Below are 14,746 nucleotides of genomic sequence, written 5' to 3' on the forward strand. Positions count from 1 at the left end.
TAGCCATCAAGTAACTATAAAAAGGCATATATCTTCACTTTCACTTCAGTTATATTTATGCCAAAGTACAAGCATGCAACTTGTATTTCTGTCTTTAAGATGACATAGAAAACTTCGTTTATTACAATATCTAGATTAAATTGACATTGATCTTCGAAAGGTCGTAGTTCCAATCGATAAGGAAAGCGTTGGCCAAGAAACCTTGTTTAAAATATGAATATCTTTCCTCTCTAATAAAATATAATCACTGTGATGGATTCACAAAAACTATTTTATCTCTGCTTTTCTGATAACATATACAAATATAAGCTTTATTTGTGAATCTATTAATTGAGCAATATATCAGAGAGCGTGTAGGGTTCGGTGTTCTATGAGCGAAATGGACATGAGTAGTTTAAGCAGCGAATGGATACCAATGAACAACGTTAGTATCTATATAACAAAATTATTGTCCTGTGGAGTTTATTTAACTTCCAGACACATTTATTTTTAATAAATATTAAATGTTTTGTGGCTATTTATGAAATATATTATTACAATTACGCATTCTACTTGTTAATATCACCAATTAAATTTGCAACAATTTAAGCAAAGAAGTACGACGACTGGATCACTGTGTACAGGAGGTTGATATGCCAGCAAACAATCTCCAGGCAATCATATATCTTGGATAAGTCGCTCCACAACCTGCTACATATTTACTTCTAATTTTGTTATGAAATTAGATTGTTTCAGAGTAAAAACAGGTTTGATCATGTTCTGCATTCAGTACCAACATTATAATGAGTAAATAAACTATATTTCTTCATTACTTATGTAATACTAGCAGGATTTGGGTAAATTTGGGTAATTCTACGAACCCTGTGAGTGAACAGCCTGGTGTAGAGGATGGTGTTATCTACCCTACCTGTGCTGATTCCAGTTCTATTTTTGTTCCAGTTGTCAGTTTTGTCACTACCAAGGTAACTGTTCCAGAGATCAGTACCCCTTCGGAGGTGAAGTAGGAGGTGGATTTTCAGGATTCATGTGTGGCCAACCTGGTTGTCGAGAGTGAGTTAGTTGTAGAGACTTGCCCACTCGCTCCAGATTGGCTTTGTCATTGTCATTGTCTAATGACAATGGACATTGTAAAGCCAATTAGTCATTGGCTTTATGTAAGTTAAGTAGAACTGACCCAGAGATGTCAGAGAGTAGCAAGAAGACAGTCTGTGATGTAGGTCCATTGTTGGAGAGCGTGGGAAATCATTCAGATCAGCTTCTGGCGAGCGGATAGACACATATTGCGTCTCCCTCTTCAGTTGTTTGTAAGGGTGTGATACAGCTTCATAGGTTTAATGATTGTAAACAGACAGTACTCCAAGCATCTCTAGATTATGTCATGGGAGTACAAGCCCTACCCATCAACATTGGTGTTCCTCAGGGCAGCATACTTGGCCCTCTCCTCTTTCTCATCTACATTAATGACCTTCCAAATGCCTCCCAACACCTCAAACCAATTCTATTTGCTGACGACACAACCTTCATTTACTCCAGTCCTGACCCCCTTGCTCTAAATGCCACAGTAAATACTGAGCTAGAGAAAGTCCATCTTTGGCTAACTGCCAACAAACTCACCCTTAACATTGACAAAAGTTCTATATTCTTTTTGGCAATAAATCCTCCAATCAAATAAATCTCAAAATAAACAATACCCAAATTTATAACAAATTAGCTGGCAAATTCCTTGGCGTTCTCATCGACCACAAGCTGAATTTCCAGGGACACATTCTAAATATATCAAAAAAAGTTTCAAAAACTGTTGGCATTCTTTCTAAGATCAGATATTATGTACCCCGCCCTGCCCTGGTGACTCTCTATTACTCCCTCATCTATCCATATCTCAACTATGGTATTTGTGCTTGGGGTTCTACTACCCAAAATCATTTACGTCCTCTAATTACTCAACACAAAGCTGCTATTAGGACAATATCCAACTCTAGCCCCAGACATCACTCGGTACCCCTACTCAAATCTCTGAATATGTTAGATATTAAGTCACTGCACATTCTCTCATGTGTATTATACATATATAAAATGCTGAACTGTAATGCCAATCCTGACCTCAAAAGATTCATTGAAGGTTGTAACAGAACCCATGAGCACCACACCAGAAATAAATACAGTTTTGATATTCCTAGAGTACGACTTAATCAAACTAGAAATGCTCTTCAAATCAAGGGACCCAGAATGTGGAATGATCTTCCCAACCATGTTAAAGACAGTACCTCTCTCAACCAGTTTAAGATAAAAACGAAGCACTACCTAATAAATTCCCTGTAACCTACCTTACCCCTCTGTTGTCAACCCATGTATGTTTTTTGTTTTTTTTTCAAAACAACGCCATTTGAATGTAATTGTCTGTAATAATTTGTAATTGTATTTGTGCTGCTTTTTCAGCCATGTTCCTCCCTCTTTTACCTCTATTTTTATTTGTTCTCAACACATTTTATTTTTTTTACCCATTAATATTAAGCTTTAGTCATTAATGATTTTCCTGCCCGAAACGCTTGCGTAATAGTGGCTTTAGGCATTGTATGTACTAGCTCTATCTATTAATCCAACAAACTTTGTAAAATCTCTTTATGTATGTACCTTACCTAAATAAGCATTTATTTATTTATTATTATTTATTTAATTTGGTAAAACTTGTGTAACTATTAATATTGGTAACATTTCTCGTAGGCCTAAATTGCAGAGTGTTGTGGCCAGTTATTCTTATTCCAAGTGGATTCTGTGTTTATCATCAGATAATTTGAGTCAGAGTGTTCTCAGGGCTTTATTGTAATCTATTGTTGTACCACAGGAGCCGTTCTCCCTTGTAGTAATGGACTGTGGGATATCTTTGTCCAGCACTGTTGTTGAGCAGAGAGAGTTTACTCCAATGAATTGTACGCCAGATGTCTTGAGATAGATGTGTAGGATTCTAGAGCAGTATCTTTTATTTTACATCTAATATATTACCTTACTGCAAGTGTAGTTAACAAAATTTGTGTTAAGTTCAAGTGTTGTACTAACTTTCAGAGTCAAAGTGGTGTTGAAGGATTTTGTCCAACTTTGAAACACTGGAACCCCACAATTCATTTAGCTAAGCAAGTTACACTCTTGATGGACTAGTTACGAAATTCAATTCACATTGTCACATCAAAAATGGGCTCGAGACCGACCACAAGTACAGTTTCTAAATTAAGCAACTGACTTACATGCAGAGCTACTGTCACAATTGATATGTTTGTCTTGCACACACCCCACCCATCCAGTGGGCAGCGGTGGATAGATTACAATCACTCAATTACTACCTACAGTTAGCAAATTGGGGATATATGGCTAAGATTTCTGGTAGCAGATCATTCTGAATAAAATATTTACAAATCTCCAGAACATTTGATATAGAATTGTCTCTGAATTCAGTTATCGTTTCGCACTCCATCACATAGTGACGGAGGGTGTGCGAATAATTTTGTTGACACAATTTACATTTGGTCAGGTCTACATCACGAGATAATGAAAATTCCCTGAGATACTTATACCCCAAGTCCAAGCCTAGCAGTAGTAACATCTATAGGAGTCTGCTGATTTTATTGGCTGATCCATAGATGTGTGGCTCTTCTTGCAGGACAGTGTAATGATAGATGGAATTACTGACGTGAATCGTATTTTAACATTCGTCATCTTCCTCGCTGCAACTATCATAACTCCCAGAAAACCCCTTTATCATAACAATAAAAGGTCCCGACAAGCAAAAACAGTAAGCTATGGTACTCGCCTTTGGATGCTTTTGGCTTGAGGTCCTTGGCTTCATGGATGATGATATGGAGCGTCAGTCTGGGTGGCTGAGGAAAGAACACATCTCCATCAGTATCAAAGTTAACCCACATTGAGAAGTGTGCGATGGCCACATTAGATCTCATAAAAAGAAACTTGCCAGGAATGTTAAGGGGAAGACATACAAAGAGAGAGAGACAAACAGACAGAGAAAGACAAACAGGGAGAGAAAGGGAGGGGGAAGAGAGAGAGATATGGAGTGTGTGTGTGTGCACGAGAGAATTATGTAATTACCTAAGTGCAGTTACAGGATGATAGCTACGCTCGTGGTGAACCGTCTTCCCAGTATTCTGTCATATAACGCTTTGAAACTACTGATGGTTTTGGCCACCACCTTCTCATTAAACTTATTCCAACTGTCTACCACTCTGTTTGCATGAGTGAATTTTCTTATATTACTTCGGCAGCTTTAATTAGTTTAAATCTATGACCTCTTGATCTTGAAATTCCCGGTCTCAGGAGTTCTTCCCTATAAATTTTATCAATTCCTGTTGCTATTTTGTACGTAGTGATCACATCACCTTTTTTTCTTTTATCTTCTAATTTTGGCATATTTAACGTCTATAACCTATCCTTGAAGCTTTTGTCCTTCAGTTTCAAGAGCCATTTAATTGCATGTCTTTGCACCTTTTCCAATTTGTTGATGTGCTTCTTAAGATATGGGCACCATACAACCACTGCATATTCCGGCTTTGGTCTAACAAAAGTCGTGAACAATTTCTTCAGTATTTTGCCATCCATGTATTTAAAAGCAATTCTGAAAGTTATAAAGTGTAGCAAAAGCTCCTCACACAATGTTCTTTATGTGGTCCTCAGGTGATAGTTTTCTATCTAGAACCACCCTTACATCTCTTTCTTTGTCAGAATTCTTTAAATATTTCTCACATTATTTATAGGTTGTGTGGGGATCTATGTTCTCCAATTCTACATTCAATAACATGGCAATTATTCGCATTAAATTCCATTTGCCAAGTGGTGCTCCATACACTTATTTGTCCAGGTCTTCTTGTGGGCATGACGATCATCTAAGTTTCTTATCCTTCCTATTATCTTAGCATCATCAGCAAACATGTTCATATAATTCTGTATTCCATCTGGTAGCTCGTTTATGGAGACAATGAACATTACCGGTGCAAGAACTGAACCCTGTGGTACTCCACTTGTCATATTTCTCCAGTCCGATACATTGCCTCTGATTATAATGCTCTAATTTTTCTGTCAGAAAATTCTTCATCCATTTTAGAAGCTTACTTGTCACTCCTTCAATATGTGCCAGTTTCCAGAACAACCTCTTATGTGAAACTCTGTCAAACGTCTTCTTTTAGGTCCAGATAGATGCAGTCAACCCAACCATCTCTTTCCTGTAATATCTCCGTTGCTCGATCATAGAAACTGAGTAAATTCGATACACAGGATCTTCCAGATCGAAAACCATACTGTCTGTCTGATATTATATCATTTCTCTCCAGGTGTTCTACCCATTTAGTTTTAATTATTTTTTCCAATATTTTGACTATTACACTTGTCAATGATACAGGTCTATAATTAAGGGGGTCTTCCCTGCTTCCACTGTTGTAGATTATCAGGAAGATCATTTATGTACATCAGAAACAGGACAAGTCCAAGTACAGAATCATGTGAAACTCTGCTGGTTATATCACGTCATTCTGAGGTCTCACCTCCTCACAGTAACTCTTTGCTTCCTGCCCAAACACTTGGGCCGGACGGTAGAGCGATGGTCTCGCTTCATGCAGATCAGCATTCAATTCCCGACCATCCAAGTGGTTGGGAACCACTTGGAGGGTCATCACAAGCAATGATGATAACTAGATTGCATATTGCAAATTGGACAGGCTTGCAAATGGGTGGCTAAACAGTAGAGTTCACATATGAAAATGACATATTGGAAATGAAGTTTGACTCTTCAATGACACTGAAGAGCCATGTGTTTAACCTAGCCCAAAAGGCAGCCAGGAAACTTACAGTTCATTTCACAGCTTCTAGACAGCAGAGGCGGCAAAACATTATATGAAGCACAAGTTTGCTCTCATCTTTTTTTTTGTTTCTTTTCTTTTTCTTTATATATATTATATATATATATTATATATATATATATATATATATATATATATATATATATATATATATATATATATATATATATATATATATATATATATATATATAATGTTGTACCTAGTAGCCAGAATGTCATAATTGGCTTACTATGCAAGGCCCATTTTGCCTAATAAGCCAATTTTTCCTGAATTTATATATTTTTCCAAATTTTTTCTTATGAAATGATAAATCTGTCCATTTCATTATGTATAAGTTAATTTGATTAAATTTGAGTTAAAACTAACGTAGATATATGACCGAACCTAACCAACCCTACCTAACCTAACCTAACCTATCTTAACCTAACCTAAATTAACACAACTAAGTCAATAAATTATGGTCTTAATATTAAATAATAATAATAATTCAAATAAACTATTTAGAAAAATTTTATTGAAAATAAAGAAAATCTCTCGGTCTATTAGGCAAATCGGGTCTTGCATAGTACACCGATAAGTGCGTTCTGGCTACTAGGTATGACATATATGTGTATGTGTATAATATATATATATATATTATATATTATATATATATATATATATATATATATATTATATATATATATATATATATATATATATTATATATATATATATATTATATATATATATATATATATATATATATATATATATATATATATATATATATATATATATATATATATATATATATATATATGTCGTACCTAATAGCCAGAACGCACTTCTCAGCCTACTATGCAAGGTCCGATTTGCCTAATAAGCCAAGTTTTCATGAATTAATGTTTTTTCGCCTACCTAACCTACCTAACCTAACCTACCTTTTTCGGCAACCTAACCCAACCTAACCTATGAAGATAGGTTAGGTTAGGTAGGGTTGGTTAGGTTCGGTCATATATCTACGTTAAATTTAACTACAATAAAACAAAATTGACCTCATACATAATGAAATGGGTAGTTTTATCATTTAATAAGAAAAAAAAGAGAAAATATATTAATTCATGAAAACTTGGCTTATTAGGCAAATCGGGCCTTGCATAGTAGGCTGAGAAGTGCGTTCTGGCTACTAGGTACGACATATATATATATATATATATATATGCATATATATATATGCATATATATATGCATATATATGCATATATATATGCATATATGATAACGACATCATCAAGAGGAGCCTCGCCACAGCCCGCTGCCCGGCACAAAGAGAACCACACTTATCCAGACCTAACGACCCTCAGAAGCGCCCTGATGGGTCACCTTGCTACCTTGGAAGGATGGTAAGCAAGTGGTATGGGACTACACGTGCGCTGCCACACTGGCCAGTACCTACCTCCACTACAGCACACGTGAAAGCGGTGGTGCTGCTTCTTTCAGGGAATCGCAGAAAATTATTAAATACAGAGGTCTAGCACACTGCTACAGCTTTGTTCCGATCGGCTCGGAGACCCTCGGTTCGTGGGGAAAATGTGCATTGAAGTTCCTGAAGGAATTGGGGGACAAATTGATCAGCGCTACAAAAGACCAGAGAGCAAAAAGTTTCTTGTTCCAGTGCCTCAGTGTTGCGATTCAGAGGGGAAATGCCTGTTGCGTCTTGGGCACTAGTCCAACTTCAGAGGAATTCGAAGAAGTGTTTGACTTGCAACAATGATCGAACCCGTCTGTGACATTCATCAATGTTTCCCATTGTTGTGTTCTTCAAGAGATCCATAACCTTTAAGCACCTTTTTGCATTATTATTTTTGTATCAACCCATGTATATCTTGTAACCATCAAATGCATAATAAAGCACAAAAAATATTCAAGGAAGGGGGTGGTAGGAGAAAAGCACACAGAAACTGTATTGGAGGGGATCTAAACATTCCCTCTAATGCGTTATGCGTGGTTTCCTCCGAGGCTATGGGTCCCCCTTCTTCCAGCTAGAGGTGCATATATATATATATGTCGTACCTAGTAGCCAGAATGCACTTCTCAGCCTACTATGCAAGGCCAAATTTGCCTAATAAGTCAAGTTTTCATGAAAGAATTGTTTTTCGACTACCTAACCTACCTAACCTAACCTAACCTAACTTTTTCGGCTACCTAACCTAACCTAACCTATAAAGATAGGTTAGGTTAGGTTAGGTAGGGTTGGTTAGGTTCGGTCATATATCTACGTTAATTTTAACTCCAATAAAAAAAAATTGACCTCATACATAATGAAATGGGTAGCTTTATCATTTCATAAGAAAAAAAATAGAGAAAATATATTAATTCATGAAAACTTGGCTTATTAGGCAAATCGGGCCTTGCATAGTAGTCTGAGAAGTGCGTTCTGGCTACTAGGTACGACATATATATATATATATATATATATATATATATATATATATATATATTATATATATTATTAAATATGACCGAAAAAGTAAGATTAATAATTCTAACACGAATTTTCTCGATCTTTCTAACGTTTCTTTTCACTGTTGATGGTAATTCAAAGATCAATTCTCCAAAATTCATTTTTATTTCTAGTCTGACGTGACACTTGAGCACGTTTCGTAAAACTTATTACATTTTCAAATACTTTAGTTTACAAACACACAACTGAAACTGAATAGAGCTTACACATCTTCGATTATATATCTACATTTGGGTGAGGTGGATGAGGTGAAAACAAACTTTCAACAATGGGTATTGAATGGGTATTAAATTCAAACACAAGACAGAACACGAAACAATGGGTATTGAATGGAAGTAATTGTAGAAAGCCTATTGGTCCATATTTCTTGATGCTTCTATATTGGAGTGGAGTCTTGAAGTGGGTAGAATATAGTTGTGCATTAATTGGCTGTTGATTGCTGGTGTTGACTTCTTGATGTGTAGTGCCTCGCAGACGTCAAGCCGCCTGCTATCGCTGTATCTATCGATGATTTCTGTGTTGTTTGCTAAGATTTCTCTGGTGATGGTTTGGTTGTGGGAAGAGGTTATATGTTCCTTAATGGAGCCCTGTTGCTTATGCATCGTTAAACGCCTGGAAAGAGATGTTGTTGTCTTGCCTATATACTGGGTTTTTTGAGGCTTACAGTCCCCAAGAGGGCATTTGAACTGTAAGCCTCAATTAAATTAGTGATTACAATCACTAATAAGTGCATCGTTAGTGCATTTTTGGAGTCTGAAGCCATATTGACAAGAGCTAAGAATATTGAGTTTGGCTAGATAAGAGTAAAGCTGCTTGTAGATTAGTTTATCAAATATTTTTGATAAGTTTGGCAGAATTGATATAGGTCTGAAGTTGTTAACATCAGTGGGATCACCACATTTGTGGACAGGGGTTACTCTCACTTTTTTTAGAATATCTGGAAAGGTTTGGAGTTGAAGTGACTTGTTGAAGAGCAATGCAATGGCAGGAGCTAAAAATCTGGAGGCTTTTTTGTAAATAAGAGTTGGTATCTCCTCAAGGGCACTAGACTTGGTTTTAAGGGAAAGGATTATGTCAGTACCATCAGTGGAATTAGTAGGCATTAGGTACAGAGACTGTGGATAGTTAACTGTAAGATAGTCCTGAATATTAGTACTGGACGATGGAATATCATTTGCAAGGGATGACCCATGGAAGACAAGAATCTATTGAACTCAAGAGCAGTGTCAGAGGCTGAAAGCAGACCATCATTATTTGATAGGAGTATTGGTTTGTTACTTATAATCTTCTTTGATCCCAATATATGAGAAATTGTTCTCCATGTTTTCTTAATATTGCCCTTTGTGTGGGTAAATTTGTCTTCGTAGTATTTAATTTTGGCTCTCCTAATTATTTTAGATAGCAATGATGAGTAATTCATTGAGAATTCTTTGGAGACGATTCCTAACCTATACTACTTCTCAAGGTCATGTTTTTTATTAATGGATTTAAGTATCCCCCTTTGTAAGCTAAGGATTGTTTAGCCTTTTAGTTGTGACTTGTTTCTTTAGCATAGGACAGTGGGTTACCTTGAGGTTACCTTGAGGTGCTTCCGGGGCTTAGCGTCCCCGCGGCCCGGTCGTCGACCAGGCCTCCTGGTTGCTGGACTGATCAACCAGGCTGTTGGACGCGGCTGCTCGCAGCCTGACGTATGAGTCCCAGCCTGGTTGATCAGGTATCCTTTGGAGGTGCTTATCCAGTTCTCTCTTGAACACTGTGAGGGGTCGGCCAGTTATGCCCCTTATGTGTAGTGGAAGCGTGTTGAACAGTCTCGGACCTCTGATGTTGATAGAGTTCTCTCTCAGAGTACCAGTTGCACCTCTGTTTTTCAACGGGGGTATTCTGCACATCCTGCCATGTCTTCTGGTCTCATGTGATGTTATTTCTGTGTGCAGGTTTGGGACCAGCCCCTCTAATATTTTCCACGTGTAAATTATTATGTATCTCTCCCGCCTGCGCTCAAGGGAGTACAGTTTTAGGCTCTTTAGTCGATCCCAACAGTTTAGATGTTTTACTGAGTGGATTCTAGCAGTAAAGGATCTCTGCACGCTCTCCAGGTCAGCAATTTCTCCAGCTTTGAAAGGTGCTGTCTTTGTGCAGCAGTACTCCACTCTAGAGAGCACAAACGTTTTAAAAAGTATCATCGGTATAGCATCTCTAGTGTGAAAAGTTCTTGTTATCCAACCTGTCATTTTTCTTGCAGTTGTGACGGCTACTTTATTGTGTTCTTTAAATGTAAGGTCTTCCGACATTAGTACACCCAGATCCTTTACATTGCCTTTTCGTTCTATGTTATGATTTGCCCGAGTTTTGTACGTGGTTTCCGTTTTTATATTTTCATTTTTTCCTTAGCGCATGAGCTGGAACTTATCTTCGTTAAATACCATATTATTTTCTGTAGCCCATAGAAAGACCTGATCTACATCTGACTGGAGGTTCGCCGTGTCCTCTATGTTGCCTACTCTCATGAAGATCCTAGTGTCATCTGCAAAGGATGATACAGTGCTATAGGTTGTGTTCTTGTCTATGTCCGATATGAGGATATAACGATATGGGTGTTATAAAGGCTGAGAGTTTTTTAAAGAAATGATTGCACTGCTAGGTTGATGTCCCCTATGTTTCCTAATTCAGATTCCCAGTTGATATTAGCAGCAGCAACTATAAAATTGCCTATAGCAGTTTCATTGTGCAGCCTAAAGCTTATCTCCCTTACCTCTTAAAGGTGGTTTGTTAATGTTGGTTAGGAGAAATGTGGGGTAATGGTCTGTAGTGCTATCGAGGATTATCCCTGAAGTAAGTGGAGAGGTTATGTTGGTCCAGATGTGATCAAGAACCGTGGCAGTACTGTCAGTGATTCTAGTAGGTCTAGTGATTATGGGTATGAGGAAGAACAAAGCAGTTGGCCCAGGTGGAGTTTCACCATGGGTTCTAAGAGAATGTGCATCTGAGCTCAGCATTCCAATTCACCTGAATTTTCAGGTATCCCTGTGCACAGGAGTCATAGCAGACATGTGGAAAAAGGCCTACATACAGAGCACCACTTGGTTTCCGAACTTTAGTTATCCAAAACTTCCAGTTTCCCGATTGGGGTTGGGGAGTCATGCTACCCGAACAAAGTTCGGGTAGGAAGGGATCCACCAAGCGTCACGCCGGCTAGTGGTGGTGGGTGGGCGATGGTCCAGTTTGCCCACTGTGACTTCACAGATTCACGGCCTATTATTCCTATTATTTTGAATTGCCATAAGGCTGGAATGTTCATTCTGTGCTTTTGTTTTACATATCTGCACAATCAAGAAACATCTGTGCACCATGTTGGCTCCAAATGCACCCATTGCGTCAGTGATGGCTGACTGGTGGGTGGATGGACGATGGAACTTAGGTGGGAGGCAGTATGAATGAGGGGGGGGGGGGGAATCAGTGAGAGAGGGGGGGAGAGAGATGCTAGGAGGGAGGGGGAGGTAGGGAGAGATGTTAGGAGGTAGGGAGAGATGCTAAGAGGGAGGGGGAGGTAGGGAGAGATGCTAGGAGGTAGGCAGGAAGGGATGGAAGTAGTGAGAATTAGGGAGGGAAAGGCAGGCTGGCAGGCACAGGCAGGCAGGCAGGCAGGCTAGCTTGCAGGCAGGGAGTGAGTGGTAGTCACGAGGTTGAACCGCGTGACCTTGAGAGATGGGATGTAGGGGGGCGGGTGGTTTGTTGGTGGTGGGGGCGAGACCGGCTCATTCCCGAAGATAAGCCTAACACACTACCCGTTAGCATGATGGCAGGGGGAGAGGCAGGCTGGCTGGAAAGGAAGCAGGCTGGCAGGCAGGCAGGCTGGCTGGCTGGCAGGCTGGCTGGCAGGCTGGCAGGCTGGGGAGGCAGGCTGGCAGGCTGGGAAGGAGGCAGGCAGGCAGGCTGGGAAGGAGGCAGGCTGGGAAGGAAGCAGGCTGGCAGGCAGGCTGGCTGGCAGGCTGGGAAGGAGGCAGGCTGGCAGGCTGGGAAGGAGGCAGGCTGGGAAGGAAGCAGGCTGGCAGGCTGGGAAGGAGGCAGGCTGGGAAGGAGGCAGGCTGGGAAGGAGGCAGGCTGGGAAGACGGCAGGCTGGGAAGGAGGCAGGCTGGGAAGACGGCAGGCTGGGAAGGAGGCAGGCTGGGAAGGAAGCAGGCTGGCAGGCTGGGAAGGAGGCAGGCTGGGAAGGAAGCAGGCTGGCAGGCTGGGAAGGAAGCAGGCTGGCAGGCTGGGAAGGAGGCAGGCAGGCAGGCTGGGAAGGAAGCAGGCTGGCAGGCTGGGAAGGAGGCAGGCTGGCAGGCTGGGAAGGAGGCAGGCTGGCAGGCTGGGAAGGAGGCAGGCTGGGAAGGAGGCAGGCAGGCAGGCTGGGAAGGAGGCAGGCTGGGAAGGAAGTAGGCTGGCAGGGTGGGAAGGAGGCAGGCAGGCAGGCTGGGAAGGAGGCAGGCTGGGAAGGAGGCAGGCTGGGAAGGAGGCAGGCTGGGAAGGAGGCAGGCTGGGAAGGAAGCAGGCTGGCAGGGTGGGAAGGAGGCAGGCAGGCAGGAAGCGATATATGGGTGTTGAAGTGAACTGTGAACCACGTGACCTTTGAGAGTGTGTGTGTGTGTGTGTATGGGTTTGGGGTGGGGGGTGGGGGTGGTGTGTCGGTGGTGGGGGGAGAGGGGGAGGTGTGTCGGTGGTGGGGGGAGAGGGGGAGGTGTGTCGGTGGTGGGGGGAGAGGGGGAGGTGTGTCGGTGGTGGGGGGAGAGGGGGAGGTGTGTCGGTGGTGGGGGGAGAGGGGGAGGTGTGTCGGTGGTGGGGGGAGAGGGGGGGTGTGTTGGTGGTGGGGGAGGGACCGGCTGACTCCGTAAGCCTAACCACACTCCACAGACCTGTGACCCAGATTTGTTTCTTAAATGTACAGTACATCATCGTATATTTTAGGCAGGATGTGCCTGCAGGCTGGCAGGAAACATCCAGAGGATGTTTGCCAGACGTCTTAATAATCAGTTAGGAACAATTAAGGACTTTTATAAAGCGGATCAGGACTTCACTTATTGATGAGTACAAACAAAACACGGTCGCATTTACGCCATGAACCTGACGATTTTTTTCCCTAGAGTTTTTTTCATAAATTTTTCGGAAAAATTTCTTTTTACATTTCTAGTTTATTTTTCCCCTCTATTTCTCGTATACGAACTTACATGTTAACCGACGGGTCTCGTCCCCAAGGGGTTCGGAAACCAAGTGGTGCTCTGTAGTTCCAATCTACAAAAGTGGCAGCAGGGAAGACCCCCTCAATTATAGACCTGTATCTTTGACAAGTGTAATAGTCAAAATATTGGAAAAAATAACAAACTAAATGGGTAGAACACCTGAAGACAAACGATATAATATCAGACCGTCAGTATGGTTTTCGATCTGGAAGATCCTTCGTAAGAAATTTACTCAGTTTCTATGATTGAGCCACAGAGATTTTACAGGATAAAGATGGTTGGGTTGACTGCATCTATCTGGACCTAAAAAAGGCTTTCGACAGAGTTCCACATAAGAGGTTGTTCTGGAAACTGGAACACATTGGAGGAGTGACAGGTAAGCTGCTAACATGGATGAAAAATTTTCTGACATAGAAAAATGAGAGCAGCAATAAGAGGAAGTATATTGGACTGGAGAAATGTCACAAGCATAGTACCATAGGGTTCAGTTCTTGCACCAGTAATGTTCATTGTCTACAATAACCCTTTAACTGTGCGGCCTATAAATATGACACCCCCTCCCTCCCCCAGTGCGCAGGAAATAAATTCTCTTAAAAAAATTATTTTCTTTTTTTTTTAAGTGTCAAAAACCCTTCCCCCAGTATGGGTATGTCAAAAAAAATTCGAACTTGTATTTACTTTGGCTGCTATGGGGTCCGAAAGGTGGGGCGTGACGTCATCATTCCCCGTGCGCCAGAGCAGTAAGATCCCGGGGCCGGTGGGGCGCCCGGGGCGGGGCGTGCGAGTTGCCGCGAATATATTTTTTTTAATTTTTTGCGCACAGTTCCAAATACATTTTATTTGTTTTTACGTGCTAATCCTATGTATAATGAACACGTACACTATATTATGGCAGCAAAACATCCGTACTGTCTGAGGACACTGTTACGTGCATGACACTTCTGTACACATATGCTGCACATATTTACCATGTATCATGCTAATTTATGTATATATACAGTCTATTTACAGACTATACACTGTCACACACTATATACATTCACCATCAACACATTCAGAACACTGCGAGTGTGAGCAGCCACACCCAGCCAGCCCTCCCTCACTCCTCCAACATCTTACTCGCCAACATTGCTCCTCCCACCATACTGTTATTGTATTTATTACA

General features: G+C 40.8%; 1 protein-coding gene across 4 annotated transcripts in view; it reads right to left on the reverse strand.

Annotated features, from left to right (window-relative positions):
• The window catches only part of LOC138355119 (uncharacterized), a 154,086-nt gene that overhangs the window by 63,325 nt on the left and 76,015 nt on the right, over positions 1–14,746 (reverse strand). For all 4 annotated transcript variants that reach the window (XM_069309823.1, XM_069309819.1, XM_069309820.1 and 1 more), the window contains exon 4: positions 3,803–3,869. In XM_069309823.1, the coding sequence (XP_069165924.1) occupies positions 3,803–3,869 (67 nt within the window). The remainder of the gene's footprint in view (positions 1–3,802; positions 3,870–14,746) is intronic.

Source organism: Procambarus clarkii, chromosome 66 (assembly GCF_040958095.1).
Source record: "Procambarus clarkii isolate CNS0578487 chromosome 66, FALCON_Pclarkii_2.0, whole genome shotgun sequence".
In the NCBI taxonomy this organism is placed as follows: domain Eukaryota; kingdom Metazoa; phylum Arthropoda; class Malacostraca; order Decapoda; family Cambaridae; genus Procambarus; species Procambarus clarkii.